Here is a 17,177-nt window from a genome sequence, read left to right on the forward strand (position 1 = left end):
CCATCAGCCCAGAGCCCAACGCGGGGCTCGAACTCCCGGACCGGGAGATCGTGACCTGGCTGAAGTCGGACGCTTAACCGACTGCGCCACCCAGGCGCCCGAAAAACAGCTTTCTAACCCCGCATTTTGTTTTTCACGTGGCGCCAGATAGTCTTCAAATACAAATGTGATCATGGCAACATTCTGCTCAAAACTATTTATGTGGTTTTTCAGTTACTCTTAGAATAAATATAGTTACGGCTTTGAAGGCCTCTGATTGCCCAACTTTCTCGCCCCTTCACTATACACTGAACTGTAGTTACAGTAAGCTTTTTTCCCTTAGTTCTCCCACAATTTTTTTTTTTTTGTACGTGCGGAGATTATTCTCCCCATCCTCCGTCCCTGTCTACCCCCACACACCCTTTACCTGTTGAGACCGTACTTATTTGTCAGATCTCAAGAACCATTTACTTAGAGGAACTATTTCTTGACCACCCTTAACTGGATGGAGCAAGTCTCTATGTTACATTTGCTGGTAGTTTCATGTAGCTCTCAGTAGCACCTATCAGTTCAATTTCACAATTAAAAAATTATTCTTATTGTCTCCTAGATTGAAAACTTCAGGAAGCACAACTTGTGCATTTTTTTGCCAGCATCTAGCAGATGTAAGCCTGGCACACAGTTTTTCAATAAATGTTAAGGGCATTAATAAGTGTTGAGACAAACCTTATTTGAAAAATTACCTCTTAATTTGTATGGTGAAAGAAAGAGGCCAAACTCCCTAAACTAACTAGCTCTAGGAGGTTTATAATAAGAATAGATTATTGGTAGTACTTGGTGGGTATTCTCCTTAAGAAGGTCCAGGAATGGGGTGCCTGGGTGGCTCAGTTGGTTAAGCATCTGACTTGGGCTGAGGCCATGATCTCATGGTTTGTGAGTTGGAGCCCCACATCAAGCTCTGTGATGGCAGCTTAGACCCTGGAGCTTGCTTCAGATTCTGTGTCTCTCTCTCTGCCCCTCCCCCACTCATGCCCTTTCTCTCAAAAGTGAATAAAAGGTTAAAAAAAAAAAAAAGTTAAAAAAAAAGAAGTTCCAGGAGTTATATAGAACTTTAATAGGCTTAAGCAGACCAATCTGATTTATTTTTAAATTAGAATGAGAATTAACAAGATTTTACTTTCCAGTCTAAAACAATTTAGGTATGCTCATTGTATATATTTGTCTGAATTGTATCCTAATTTTAAGTAAGGATAACAAGGACCAGAAGATTGGGAGATTACTGAATTTGCTAGAGGTAGAATAGTATAGACTAACAATTGCAAATTCCTCTTACTGCTGTGCAACTTGGCCTCTAGCAGCTTCTTTTAATCCCCTATTCTCATTCAACCTCAGAACAGTCCTGGTGAAAGGATGGTAAAAAGGAAAGAGCAGAAGGCTTTTCTGAAAGATTGAATGTGCTACAGGAATGTAGGAGAAGCTGTAAAAATTAGCTCCCAGTGTGGGAACCTCTCAGGGAGATAGCCCAATGGCACAGTGCCCTCTGGTGTTCTCCCCATCATATGTGCATTTAGGGGCTAAGCAAAGATAATGGGAGCTTCCAACAAGCCCAGATTTAGAGCACAACATGTTGTTTTTCAACTTTTATCTATTTACTAAGAAGAAAACTGTTGATTGACATCCAGTGTTGTAATCTATGCCTTCTAACCTGGGTACTTTTTAGGACAGTGACTCTCAACAGCTCTACCTTGAGAAGTGAAACAAAATTATTTATGAACTGTAACAAATAGTGCTACAAATAACAGAAGATTGCACATAATCAACTTTTTAAAAATATGAATTAAAGAAGATTCAAAATTATCTAATAATCTTTTATTCATCCATGTAAAAACATTTTTTAAAAAGGAAGTACAAAGAGTATGCAACAATGGAAGATATGCCTGGCAAGTTCTGCTTTGGTGATAGTATATTTCAGAAAAACACTCAGCTGGGATGTGGCCAGGTAAGTATAAATATGATCACATGAAGAATGGGGAGAGGTGCTCTTTTTGTTGCAAGAAATAGTCACTTGGTGATTTTGACAAATGGGGAATTTATTCTAAAACTACATGAAGTAGAAAAGGAACAGGAATCTCCTCTATGTAGCCAGGCCACAAGGGTTGCAGGGAAAACTGAACAATCGGGCCTCATGTGAGACTGCAGGGACTGTAGTTTGATGGTTAATCAAAATCCAAGGTCCTCTCTAGTAACAAGAAGTTGTGACTTTGAGCTCTAGTACTCCACTATTAGCATGAATGTGTTAATCTTGTCTCTTGCTCCTCCTCCTTTTACCAGCTGACCAATTTACTTTATATATCATGGCTCAAATTCCCAAGGAGGAGAACCAGAGAGGCTGTCTAATTACCAAGCCACATTATCATAAGTTACAGGCCAGCTTATGGGTTGATTGGTTGTTCCTTAAAGTCAGGTGCTTCCCGTAGTCTACTCAGCAGTGGCTGAGGGACTAGTCATATGGTATAGCCATCAGGGTACAGGGACCAGATACTTTCTTCAGTATGGAGTGTAGGCACCTTTAGATGGGGATGCTGAGCATGACAGGTGCTATGAGTAATATCTCTAAGGCAAAATGTGTTTGTGATTCATTTGGCAATATCTTCACTATAAATAAATTTTGGTGCTATTTCACTTAAGTTTTTGTGGGAGTTATTTTGTGAAGAGAGGAGGCAGGGATGCTGAACTTCTAACAGTATGTAACAGAAATCGTTTCATGAATGCACTTTGGAAAATGTGACACTACACTTACAAAGTGTTCATTATTACAGTAAAAATTACCCATCAATCACACTTGGAGTGACAGTGCTTTCCAAATAAATCTTGGCTTATGTTTTAGTGTAAGATCTTTAGAGCTATCAGATATGTGGTCCCTACTGATGTGGATTTTTTTCCTTTTAATTTCCTTACAATTAATCTAAAAAATATGATTAAAATTGAGAATTCCATTAGAAATGACACCAATGATCATGCACGTTCATACCATACAAAATACATCTGTATAGATAATAGCACAGAAGATAATGCTGATGCAATTTTAGAAGATGATGTTCATTCTGGGCACAGGTATAATAACTGTCAACTTGAAACTCACCCACTAATTCTTGGAGTACTTTGCACCAGTGTTTCTGGTTTCCCTGTCAAATCTATCCAAATGTTCTTAGGGCACTTCCAATGACACTGTCAATCTTTGGTAGATAGTTCCAAAATAGCCTAACTATACCTTGAAGAGGGTACTCTCTATGGTATTTGAATCCTTGTTTCTTATAAGTGAGTTATTCTAGTTTGTTTAGAGACCTTGCTTTCCATCCTCTGTTAGATTTGATTTCAGTGGATCTCAGTTATTGTTCTAATCTAATAACATTGAACCCCTCCCCCCCCCGCTTTCTCCTACCTTTTTAAAAAAAATTTTTTTTTAATTTCTTTTATGTTTATTTATTTTTGAGGCAGAGAGAAACAGATCATGAATGGGGGAAGGGGCAGAGAGAGAGGGAGACACAGAATCCGAAGCAGGCTCCAGGCTCTGAGCTGTCAGCACAGAGCCCGACGTGGGGCTCAAACCCATGAACCGTGAGTTCATGACCTGAGCTGAAGTTGGACGCCTAACCAACTGAGCCACCCAGGTGCCCCTAAAAAAATTTTTTTTAATGTTCATTCATTATTGAGAGACAGAGAGAGAGCATGAGCATGGGAGGGGCAGAGAGAGGAGGAGACACAGAATACAAATCAGGCTCCAGGCTCCGAGCTGTCAGCACAGAGCCCGATGCAGGGCTCAAACTCACAAACCAGGAGATCATGAGCTGAGTCGTAGTCAGACACTTAACCGACTGAGCCACTCAGGTGCCTCTCTCCTACCTTTTTGGAGAATATCTTTCTGTACTACATTTTGAAGTTACTCCATTTTATATGTATTTATTCTTTTCTTAAAGATATAATTTTTCCTCTCTTTCCTCTGATATAATAATTTTTAAGGGAACCTCGGCTTCCTCCAGCATAATCAGGCTTTCTCCTTTTATTTTGCTTTCAGTTGTCCAGTGCTCATTTTTAATAAGTAAAACAAGCATATTTTCCAAGCTACCCTAGTTTCTCCTGGATCTCCTAAGATACCTGCTTCCTGAGACTGAGAATTCATATACATATCTTTTTAAAAATTTAATTACTTTCTTTACCTTTGGATTTGCAATACTTTAATTGAATGTTTTCTCCACTTCAGTCCCGCAGAAGATCATATTCTCTCTATAATAAAGGCCTGTGTTCTTTTTTTGTTGTTGTCAATAACACCTACCAATTTTTTTTTAAATTTTCTTAACTCTCAAGAACCTACTTAAAGCCATGTGACTTATCAAACTTCTGAACAAACCAGAAAAGTAAAAAAAAAAAGTTAGTTTCCTCAGGCTTCCCCCTTTGCCTTTAAATATAGTTCCAAAACCATGCAAGTAGGCATGGAATTTGGTGCAGTTGATCTAGCTCTGGATACCTAGATATAGTACTAAAACTAGAACTAGTAACTACCACACAGCACTACTCCATAGCCCATGTGTATCTTAGCTGCCGTTGTACTTCATCATTCTGCACATTGGCTGAAAAACACTGTGAAAGAACAAATATTGTGTTGTTTTTTTTTTTTTTTTTACAATACCTAACAGAATACCCCAGCCTAGTGTTTAGTGCAAGGAAAAACTGACACAGACATTCTTGGAGGCCCATACAACCTGCTTATAAGGATAGGTGCCTGGCTTGCTCCAGTGAAATGCCAATTACAACGACTGCAAAAAATCAGCTTCTGGTTACAATATAAACAACTGCAAAACTATTCAGGAATTTTCAGTTGTTAAGCATAGCCATGGTTAAAAATTAAATTGTATTAAGTGCAGTGTGGTATCCTGAATTGGATTCTGGTACAGGAAAAAAAAATTAGTGAAAAAGACTGATGAAATTCAAATAAAGTCTGGAATTTATTTTGTATATTGCACTAGTGTCAATATCTTAGCTTTCATAAATGTACCACAGGCACGTAGGATGATAATATTAGAGGGAGCTGGGTGAAGGGCATATGGGAACTCTGTACTGTCTTTGCAACTCTTATGTAATTATAAAGTTATTTCAAAATAAAAAGTTTAGAAATTTTATTTTAAAATAATTTTACATTTTGGCTACATACACACATATGTTTATAATTTATAGTTATTATATAAACTTATAATTAAATATATTTTAAAAGGTAATATATTAAAAACTTACTACTTCCTAATTATTTTACTACATTAAATATTTTCTATGTTCTTGAGCTCATTTTTGTCTATTTTATCAGTGTGGTAAAATACTGTATATACTGCATATCTGTTCCTAACTCAGCATTCAGACATTAGTAGCTTGAAATTAGCCATAGTGGGAATATTTATACCTCAGAACTGGCAAATCCTACAAATCAGGGCTTATTGTTTTCCCAGGGAGCTGGTTGTTAAACATTTACCAGTATACCATTGGGTATATGCCCTAAATTTTTGCCAGTATATAGGGCCTTTAACTCCATGCCCAGAATTCATAAGTTGAAGGACAAAGGAGAGATGTTTCTCATTATTAGCCCTTAATAACTCATCTGAAGAATTTTTGCTTCTCATTCTTATACCTGTGGGCTGGATCATTTTGAAGGTCCTAGTCCCTAAGAGGGTACAGTCATGATTCAGATGAGTTGGTTGGGACTGCCTCCTGGCCTTTGGGGGCTCCATTGGCTGCTGTACCTACAGGCAGAATTAAAGATTGCTGTTCAGGTCAGAATGACTGATCCTGATTAGTAGAGGGCACATAGGTTTCTGGTACATAAAGGAGGATTTTGTCAGGAATCCAGAATATTGACGAGCCATTTTATAGTACTTCCTTACCTTATGTTTTACTCACTGGAAAACCCAATAAAGGCAAGGAAGGAAGGTTTGGGTCATCTACTTTCACCTAGTGGTAAAGAATCCTATCCAGCCAAATTCCAACAAATGCTAAGTTAACTTGAATAGATGCTATAAAAAGGAAGCTATGCTGGATTGGCTACATAATGTGTAGAACCCAGGGCAAAATAAAAATGTGAGGCCCCTTGCTCAAATATTATCAAGAACTTCAGTATATCAATAGGAGAGTATTAACTAATTCAGAGAGCCCTTCTGAATTCAGGGCTCCATTTGGCCACACAGGAAATACACCTATGAAGCTGGTTCTGGTGCTATGATTACCAACTTAGTTTTTATGATCAGGAAGAAGTATGGATTGTAGCAATTATGTTTTACATCACTTCTTTCTTTTTTCCCCCTTCACTTGACTTTTCCTTCTTTCACATATGAAGAATACCAGGGGTAGCTAACATTTAGGTATCGTGAGGGAATATTATTGAACCAACATTGCTCCGTGATGCGGTACAGTCTTAGGGGATTTCATATGTCTTTTGTGTTAGGGACATAAACTTTTCATATGGAGGAGAGACTAGAGAAGCTGTTGAGGGGGAAAAGGTTTGTCCTGTATCCATAGACTTATGGGTCATTAGTTTCTTGTTGCCTCCAATTTATGGGACCCTCAACAGGAGATGGGAGGGCAGAGAACAAATCCATGGTATTTATTCCACCAGCACTTCCATGAGAGGAGGTTGACTTGGCCAGCTGATGTTTTACTGCTAAAGGTCACTGCTGATGTCAGGGCACTTCTTTCTACACAACTCTTTCCTTGTAGGTTCCAGTACAGCTGGCTTTTTTCACCCTTCCTGGCCTAGGAGTGGTTACAGATTTCCCACTATTACTGGCCCCAGGTTCTCTACACCTCGACTATCTTTTTATAACCTGCTGTAAATAAATACTTTAAATTACTCTAATTCAAGTTTGCCATCTGTTCTCTGGTGGGACCCTATGTGATGTATTTGTTTTTCATCTATAAAATAAGGATAAGAATAACACATGATTCTGGAACTTGTTGAGATAGTTAAATGAAAGTAGATGTATGAAAAGTACTTTGCAAACTCTAAAAGGCTCTACAAGTGAATTATGTTTGGGGAAATGAATGTTCTAGCTAATTACCCTCTCAGACTTATTCTAGGTTCATTAGGAACTATACTGATATATCCCTCTGAATTAATCTTCACTTTTGTCCTATCTCTTCTCTGCTGGGAACCTTACAATGGTCTTTCATTGCCTGGAGCAATGGACGTCTTTATCCTAGCATTAAAACATCTTCACAGCTTGGATCCTAATCGCTTTCCAGTTTATGTTTCTTCTCTGCCCTTTAACTTTCAGTGAAATAGAGGTACCCCAGGAACACTGACATATTGTTTTTCTGTGTCCTGGCCTATGCTCACTTGGTCATGTACTTACCACTCAGATCCATCTAATCATTGCCATCTCTCAAAGCCTAGCATAAGACTTTAGCAAACTCATAGTTACAGTGTATTTCTAGAGCACATATTGGTACACAGTTCTCTTGAAATCGAGAAAATATTGAAGACCTTAATATGCCTCATGGCAGTTGAGAGGCACATTTTCAGTATCTCACCTCACCCTTTTTCTAAGCAGGCCTATAGGACCAGTGTGCGTCCCATTACTCATAAGGTTCCAGAAGCCACTTTCTTTCCAGAGACTTTTCTCCCTCCAAGATAGATAGAGATGGGATTCTTCTCACCAGTCAGGGGCCCTCTATCTGCTGGATAGTCATTTACATATCAAGGGTGTTAACAAAAATCCAACTGAGTAAATTTGAAGATTTAATAGGTTTTATTAAGCTATTCATGAATCTGGCATCATCCCATCTAGCAAGTAGAGGGGAGCTTCCAGAGGAGTAGAACAAAATGGAAAAGGTTTTATGGGAAGAATGGTGGGACAAGAAGTCATTAGCAAAAAGAAATGTTTCAACCAAGGTTACTTTCCCTGAGAGCAGGGGTGGGAGTCTGTGGGGTGGGGGGCCTGGGGGTCTTATCATCAGATTACCTCATCATCCTTTGGGGGATGGAAGGGGCCTGCCTGGCAGATGACCTCATTGGGGCTGACCAGAAAATTCCTGATTGTTCTGTTAAAACTACATTTCTGAAGGAGGTTGAAACTGCAATTAGATTAAGTATTAAGCCCTGGTTTGGGGATTTGGTGTAGCATAAGTGACTCCATCTTGGGCCTGTGTTTTTCTTTTTAACGGGTTCCAGTCTAGATGTCTTTCACTTAATATATGTGTTCAAGGTAGAAATCTCATCTTAATAACAGCAACTACTTTTGAGCAACTCATTTAATCCTCTTAATTATTCTGCATAGTAGTTCATCATGGAGGAAACAGATTTAGGAGAGTTAAGTGGTTTGTTCATTATTCAGTTAGTAAAATCAGGGCTAGGAATGGACCACAGGTCTATTTGTCTCCAAAATTTGTGTTTCTTCCTCTCACAAACTCCATTACCCCAACATTAAGTTATTTCCTGGCAACAATAGATGATCATATGAAAGCATATGAAGGCACTTCTGTTTCATTTTGATCTTAGTGTTTGTATCTTTTATCATTTTTAGTTTTTATTTTAATGTTTAAGAATATTGTCTCCATATTATTTATAAAGCTAACTGAAGACAGAAATGTTGTTTTATGTCACTGTATTAGTCATTGCACCTTTACCAAGGGTTGAATACATAGCATGTGTTTACCATATTTTTATTGGTTAATTGTTCCAGAAAGGTTTTCAAGGACAAATAGGTTATGTTACCTGTTTTCTTTATATATATATGCGTATATATATATATATATATATATATATATATATATATATACACATATATACATATATATATATGGACTTAGATCATAATTGTAATTTTTCTTTGCTGAATGACAATCTTGCAAGTGAAGAGTAATCTCAGCACATGGAAAACAACAAAACAAAACTGAAAGATGTTTAAAATTGTGTGTCTGTAAGGGCCCACATAGAAATGGGGTAGTGGTAAAAGAAAGTCCTGGACAGAAAGGCAGAATTTAGAAATAATGGCCAATATATAAAGAGTTCAGACTTTTTACCAGGAGCAATGAAGAACAGTAAGAAGGAATGGGCCTATCAGATTTGTTTTAGGATTGTCACTCTGTCCCATAGAGTGTGGATTGTCGTGGTATGGAGTGGAGGCAGAAGGAAGTGGTCTTCCTTATTTGGGATCTAGCTTTACTTCCTTACCTTCTCCACACCTCCCTGTACTAGCCAGGATGCCTAATCCTGTTAATTAATGGGAAATTGGGTTTCCACTCTACAATGGGTATGGGGAAGATTATGTTTAGGACCCAGAGAATCACTAGAGTACCTCATAATACTGCCATGACAAATAGTCCTGTTCAATGTAAAACTGTGGCAGTCCAATAAAGACAAGGTCAGCAAAGGCTTATATACCATGGAAATAAATTATTTGGATATCCCTACCAATTAAAGAATCCAGCTGAGATGCTATCAGAGGGTAAAGGGACTTTGAAGTAAGTGGGGGAAGAAGACAGCCATGATTACCAGCTTTAGGCTGGTGAGCAGCTATAGAAGTAGGGATTGTAGCAGCTGTGCTAGATATTATTTAACTTTCTTTTTATCATTGTTTCCACCCTTCCTTATAATATGAAGAATAACGAAGCTGGCTAACATTTAGTTTTCAGGTGAGAACGTGAATGAATGGGTATCAATCAGAATAAAATGGTTGCTATGTATTGGTGACACAAAGTTTTTAATTTGAATTAAGGACAAGAATGCATTCCTCAAGATCTACTTCCTACTCTTCCCCTGGGTCTGACTTGGAGACTGACTATTATAGACTGAATGTTTGTGTCTCCCCAACAATTCATATGTGGCAATCCTAGCCACCAATATGATGGTATTAGGAAGTGAGACCTTTGGGTGGTGATTATGTCTTGAGAGTGGAGGCCTCGTGAATGGAATCGTTGTCCTCATAGAAAGGATTGCAAAGAACTCTCTCACCCCTTCCGCCATGACACAGCATGCAGACAGCCATCTATGAACCAGGAAATGGCTCTTACCAGACATCACATCTGCTGGTGCCTTGATCTTGGATTTCCCAGCCTCCAGAACTGTGAGAAGTTAATTTCTATGTTTATATGCCACCCGGTCCATGGCATTTTATGGTGGCAATATGAGCAAATTAGACAATACCCTTATAAAATAGACTGTAGAGAGCTCTTTTACTCCTTCCACCATGTGAGAATAAAGCATGATGACAGCCATCTATGAACCAGGAAGCAGCTCTCACTACACATCAAATCTTCTGGTGCCTTGATCTTGGACTTCTCAGCCTCCAACTACGAGAAATAAATTTCTGTTGTTTATAAGCCGCCTACCTACTCTATGGTATTCTGTTATAGCAGCCTGAATGGATTCAGACACTGACCTTCATCAAATGATCCTCTTGCTTTCTCAGTGCCCATTGGATTTTGTCGATGAGAAGCACCAGAAGGTGATCAGTAGGAGCGAGGGGCTGGGGCGCTTGGGTGGCTCAGTCACTTAAGCATCCAACTTTGGTTCAGGTCATGATCTTACCCTTCGTGGGCTCAAGCCCTGCATTGGGCTCTGTGCTGACAGCTCAGAGCCTGGAGCCTGCTTCAGATTCTTGTGTCTCCCTCTCTTTCTACCCCTATTTCACTCATGCTCTGTCTCCTTCAAAAATAAATAAACATTTTTAAAAATTTTAAAGAAGAAGCAAAGGGAGTGAAATGAATATATTTATTTCTCATTTGCTTTCTTTTAGGGTCTTCATGGCCTGGCTGCATCCCTTGATTGAATGTCATAGCCCTCATTAGGCTGTCCTTCCTAAGCAGCTCTCTGAATCCAGTGGTTAGAGAAATGCTCCCTCCAAATACCCCTTCAGGAGTAAAGGTGGTATTATTAGTACGAAGTAGTGCACTATCTCCTGAGCTTTCCCTATATCATGCTCATATCTTTGGAAATAGTCCTTTTATTAAAGTTTCTTCAAAATTACCCAGTTTGTGAATTCCAGCTGTTCTTGCCAGGATCCCGGTAATACATGAAGCTTGGAGTTAAGCTGACTTAAGTTAAGCCAGGTTTTATTTTATTGTATTTTTTTGAAATGAACATAACCTCAATATTTTATTGTCTTCAAAATGTAACAAATATGAAGCTTAGAACTGGATCACTTGGCCCTTTCTCTTCTTATCTCCTTCCAGCTCAAAATGCTTGCATCACTTAATAGCCAGCATTCTCTTAGATCTGTAGTTGGGCTCAACACATTCAAGCCTCAGCATAATCTTCTTTGTAGTTTTAGCCTTTTTCTGGAAAGTAGGCTTAGTTTGCCCTCCATAGCCACTCTGCTTCCTGTCATAACGCCTCTTTCCCTCGGCATAAAGAAAATCTTTGCCTTTCTCGTACTGTGTCACTTTGGTGCTTGCCACACTTCTTGCAGAAAGTCCAGTGGGTTTTAGCAACATTCACCATGGCTGCGCGAAGGCTATCTGCATGGAAAGAAACAGCAAGTTAAGCTAGGTTTTAAACAGTAGTTACCACAGTGCCCTCTTGGGGTAGGAGGGTGGGTTCAATGCCTGGTGTCTGACACCCAGGGCTTAGAGACACTGGTCTAGAGACACAGCTCAGGCATTGATTCTTTACTTTTTAACTCATAGTTTTCTGCTTAATTTTGTCAGAGAAGAACCAATTGAGTTCTTCTAGAAACTAAAGCTCAAGTTTGATGCACACAAGAAATCATAGGCTCCTTGCCTCCTAGGAATTTGAATTTGAATAGCTTTTTGGAAGTTCTGGACCTCCTCTCCAAAGGGCATGCTTTCCTCTAAAGTGAGTTGTAAATTTGTAAATGTGTGTAATTTGTCTTTGGTGTTTCTTCCTTCTCATTTCTTTGTGGGGTACCTCTGCCATTCCCTGAAGGTACTCAGGAACCTCACATTCTTCTACGCACTTTTCTCCATGAAAACCAGCTTCCAGGAAAGGTTCTGAATTCATTTTCACTAAATAAATGACTGTTTAACTTTGATATGTTATCTCACTCAGATAGCACAATCTTTTGTCTAAAGCAGGGTTTTTCTCAACCTCAGCACTATTGACATTTTGAGCCAAAATAATTCTTTGTTGGGGAGGGGGCTGTTCTATGCATTGTAGGATGCTTAGCTGTATCCCTGGCAGCAACACACAAGATTCCAGTAACATCCTTCTGGTTATGACAACCAAAAGTGTCTCCAGACATTGCCAAATGTCTTGTGGGGGCAAAATCACACCCAACTGAGAACACTGGTCTGAAAGGATGAACTTCCACCTGTGCATGTCTTTGGACATGATCAAATCTAAAGGAAAATTGTGTATTAAGGTAATAATCTGGAAATGCTTTTGAAAATGTAGACTTTGAGTGCTTATTGGTAAAGGACCACCTGTTCTAAGCTATTCTGGTTTTCTAACCGAATGACACCACCAGCTCATTTTTATTTCAAACAAATCTGTGCGCACACACACACAATCTGCACATATCCATGTTTTTCCTTAATGTTTATTACCTAGTGATGCAATTATGACGACTTGTGATTATGAATGAAAACGTATTTTCTGTTTTGTATAGGATATATGGGTGATTAACATATATGTCTTTGAAATATCCTCTGTATTAAGGTTCTCCAGAGAAACAGAACTAATAGGATGTGTGTGTGTGTGTGTGTGTGTGTGTGTGTGTGTGTGTGGAGAGAGAGAGAGAGAGAGATTGATTTGTTATCAGAATATCAGGAATTGGCTTACGTAATTATGGAGGTTAAGTCCCAACATCTGCAGTCAGCAAGCTGGAAATCTAGGAAAGTAGTGGTGTAAGTTCTAGTCTGAAAGCCAGAAGATCTTCTGACCCAAGAGGAGCTGATATTTCAGTTGGAGTCTGAAGGCAGGAAAAGACCGATGTTCTAGCTCAAATAAATCAGGCAAGAGGAGTTCCCTCTAACTCAACCTTTTTGTTCTGTTCAGGCCTTCAATTGATTAGATGAGGCCCACACACATTAGGGAGAGTAATCTGCTTTACTCAGTCTACTCATTGAAATGTTTTTCTTACTTAGAAACGTGCTCACAGACACAACCCCCGAAATGTTTTACTGATGTCTAGGCACCGCATGGCCTAGTCAAGTTGGCACACAAAATTAACTATTACACCTTCCCATTGAATTTTTGGATAATCCTAATTCATCTTCTCAAGAATTGCCTTAGCAGGGTTGATACTGGGATTTCAATCTGAGCCACTGAGCTAGTTTGAGGACCTATGTAGTTGGCTCAGTTCTTCTCAGCTTGCAGGGTCAATTAAAGTGGAGCCCTTTGGTGGTATAACCTTTCTGGAACCAAATAGACCATGGTGGAACATTTATGCTTTCCCCTAGCCATAGTGACTCCCTATGTTTGGCAACTTTTTCTGAAAGAGCCAGATAGTATATATTGTAGGTTTGCAGGCCAATACAGTATTTATTGCAACTACTCAACTCTGTCACTGTAGTGCAGAAGCAGCTATAGACACTATGTAAACAAATGGACTAGCAGTGTTCCAATATTTTATTTACAAAAAAAAACAGGTGGCTGGTCTGTGGACTATAGTTTACTGACTCCTGGCCTAGAGCATTGTTCTCATCTGTATGGGTTACTGGCACTTCTGTATTTCAATGTACAAAAAAAGGAAAAAAGATAATGAAATTTCTCAAGCTAAATTTTGTAACGTCCAGACCCAGAAGTGGCATATAATCACTTCTATTCATGTTCCATTGGTCCAATCTTAGCTACATAGCTTCTAGGGAGGCTGGGAAATTCAGTCTCTACCTGGATAGTCACGTACCTCACTTAATTTCTGTTAGGAAGAACAGATTTTAGTGGGAAACTAGCAGCCACAGCCACATGAGATGAACCACTTAGGAGGCAATTCTGCAAATTACATAATAAGTCTCTCCCTATTGCAAGTTTTATTTAATTAGGAAATTCTTTTTTCTTCATTTGAAATAATTCTCATAAAATATTTTCTGAGGATGTTATATATAACTAAATAGTTATACACAATTTAGACCTTATACACATTAAGAAATATTCACTAAGTGCTTGCTTTGTTCTTTTTTTAAAAAAAAAATTTTAGGGGCATCTGGGTAGCTCGGTTGAGTGTCTGACTTCGGCTCAGGTAGTGATCTCATGGTCCATGAGTTCAAGTCCTACATCAGGCTCTGTGCTGACAGCTCGGAGCCTGGAGCCTGCTTCAGAATCTGTGTCTCCCTCTCTCTGACCCCCCCCCGCCCCCCGTCAAAAATAAACATTAAAAAAAAAAGAATCATCTTTAAAAAAATGTTTTAAAGTTTATTTTTGAGAGAGAGGGAGTGCGTGTGTGCAAAAGTGGGGGAGTGGCAGAAACAGAGAGAAAGAGAGAGAGAGAGAGAGAGAGAGAGAGAGAGAGAGAAACACAGAATCCCAAGCAGGCTCCAGGCTCTGAGCTGTCAACACAGAGCCCAATGCAGGGCTTGAACCCACGAACCATGAGATCATGACCTGAGCTGAAGTAGGACACTTAACCAACTGAGCCACCCAGGGGCCCTGCTTTGTTCTAAGCTATTCTGTGATTTGTACCTTTGGGAAGTTCACAATATGCTTAAAGAAATAAAATATCTCAACATAGAGGCTATCAATAAATATTCAATTATGGAATCAGGTAATGCATTCTATAGGCATTTGGAGAAAGAGGAAGAGATAATTCATATTTCATATCTAGGATATGGCTTTCTATTCACATCAAGTGATACTGTTGCCTTGTTTTACATGGAAACAGTTGGGAACTAAATTTTAAAGACTTGTCCTCAATTGCTTTTTGAGCCACATATTTTAGTGTTATCAGCACTTATTTTCAAGGGACAGAAGCCCATTTAAGATAGTTTAAGCAAAAAGAAAATGCATGGCCAGATTCAGGGTATTTGAAAATGCCAGGCCACTGTCTCTATCTCTGTTTTCCTTCATCTGCTCTCTCTTTTTAGGGGAGCTTTTTCCATGTGGCAGGAAGAATGGCCACTGACTATTCCAAGTCTGTGTCATCTTTAAACATGTATAGCTCAAGATTCCAGACAAAGAGGAGGCATCTTTCCCAGTGGCTTCAGCAGAAAAGTCCCCAAACCAGTCACTTTGGTTAGGGAGAAGACAAAGTGATACTGGCCAGCCCTAGATCATGAACTTCTGGGGCTGAGAAAGACTCGGTCAGCCCCATCTGAGTGATGTGGAATAGAGACAGGTAGTTTTCCAAAAGAGAGTTGGGAAAAAATAGTTCAGTAAATTTGTCTTGTTTTTGGCCACACGTAAAATACAGTTACATTCTTATTTTATAAAATTACACACTCCTCAATGAATTTAAAAATAATGTATTGATGGTATGTTATTAAACCTTGAGTGATAGTTAGGTAGATAGATGAAAGATAATAGATTTGAGCCTGAATGATAGGTTCAGTATAACTCTAGGTGCTGGGGCTGCAAAAATGAGTGAGAACTGGGGTCCCTAGCCTCATGAAACTCATGACTAATGAATGGGGTCAGTTAAACATGTAAACAAACATTACAAAACAGTATGATAACCATCAACAGATAATGATCTTGCACAAAGGCATAAAATCTCCTTGGTCTTTTATGGTATTGTTTCTTGCCTTTGTTGGCTATTGTGGGGAACATAAAATTGTAAAACACAAACACACCAGATTTAGAGTCAGTAGACTTTGGGTAACATTTAGCTGTGTGTCTTTAAGCAAGGATATGGCCACTTTGGCCTCAGTTGTCATGAGTGTAAAGTGAGAGGTTTGAACTAGATGATTGTCTAGATTCATCTAGGTTGCAAAATTCTAAATATTTTAATGTATGAGATTGTAGTAATCAGTGATTACTGTAGTAATCAGGAATTCATTGGAATTGTTAGTCGGGATGTGTATAAACTAAGAAGCCACTAGATGTCGCTCTCTCATCGATTTTGTGCTATTCAGATCTTATTTTAAATTCCAGGATATCTGAGAGCTGAGTGGGACCTTAAAAATCATTTTTGTTCAATCATGTCAGTTAATTAAAAACAAAAACAGACTATTTGGACTAGATAGATAAAATGACTTAGTCAATTTCTTGACTTCTAGTCCAGGGGACTTTCCTCTCTTTAAACTGAACAATGCTTGGAAATGATGTTTTACATCAATTATCAACTTTGATAATGGTTTTTGTTTCTTTTTCTTCCTGAACTATTAATAAGAGCAATTTGGGGGCTAGATTGTACAAATTTCTATGACTTAAAATTATACCAATAACACTGGAACAAAAAAGTAACATTACTCAGAGATTACTACTTTGTCTTGTTTGAAAATAATTCACAGGAGAATGTAAGAAATTGGGTAGCTGTGAATGAAAATGGAAATCAAAATTCACAACCACCTGGCTTATCTGAAGTTTAGACTTTAGCAACCTGAGGTTTTCCTTTCTTAACATGGCCCTGAATAGAAAGTAAGTTGAAAAGGGCTTTCTTTGAAAAATGAAATCGCTTTAAGGTCTCTGCATCAAACCCATTAACATTAATTTCTATTATCATCCTTTGAACCTTATCTAACATGCAATTCTTTTCTTTTCTTTTTTTTTTTTCAACGTTTATTTATTTTTGGGACAGAGAGAGACAGAGCATGAACGGGGGAGGGGCAGAGAGAGAGGGAGACACAGAATCGGAAACAGGCTCCAGGCTCTGAGCCATCAGCCCAGAGCCTGATGCGGGGCTTGAACTCATGGACCGCGAGATCGTGACCTGGCTGAAGTCGGACGCTTAACCGACTGCGCCACCCAGGCGCCCCATAACATGCAATTCTTAATGAACATGATTCATAATGAACCATAATCTAATTCTTGGTTTAGATGAGTCTGCAGGATTTGAAACAGAAACGGAACTATATGAGGCAGGCCTATTAAAATAAGAAGCCACAGCAGATAGCCTGATTATAATAAGGGGAAAAAATGCTAGACTCAAAAAAAAATCAAAACTATATTATACATCTTTGTAAAATGATAAGATCTTTATGATGACAACCTTGTGGCTTCAAGAAAAGGTTAAATTAGGGGCAACTGGGTGGCTAGGTCGGTTAAGCGTCTGACAGGCTCAGGTCATGATCTCACTGCTCATGAGTTTGAGCCCCACATTGGG

At 38.8% G+C, this 17,177-nt stretch overlaps 1 protein-coding gene across 1 annotated transcript; it reads right to left on the bottom strand.

Moving 5' to 3' along the window:
- Window positions 1–11,086: 11,086 nt before the first annotated feature.
- LOC123578181 (60S ribosomal protein L36a-like) lies at window positions 11,087–11,454 on the bottom strand. Its single transcript, XM_045440852.1, has one exon. It carries the CDS (start codon window positions 11,452–11,454, stop codon window positions 11,209–11,211), a length of 246 nt encoding a protein of 81 aa, XP_045296808.1. The 3' UTR covers window positions 11,087–11,208.
- Between the last annotated feature and the right edge of the window lie 5,723 nt (window positions 11,455–17,177).

This window comes from Leopardus geoffroyi, chromosome A1 (genome assembly GCF_018350155.1).
Source record: "Leopardus geoffroyi isolate Oge1 chromosome A1, O.geoffroyi_Oge1_pat1.0, whole genome shotgun sequence".
NCBI classification, from domain to species: Eukaryota; Metazoa; Chordata; class Mammalia; order Carnivora; family Felidae; genus Leopardus; species Leopardus geoffroyi.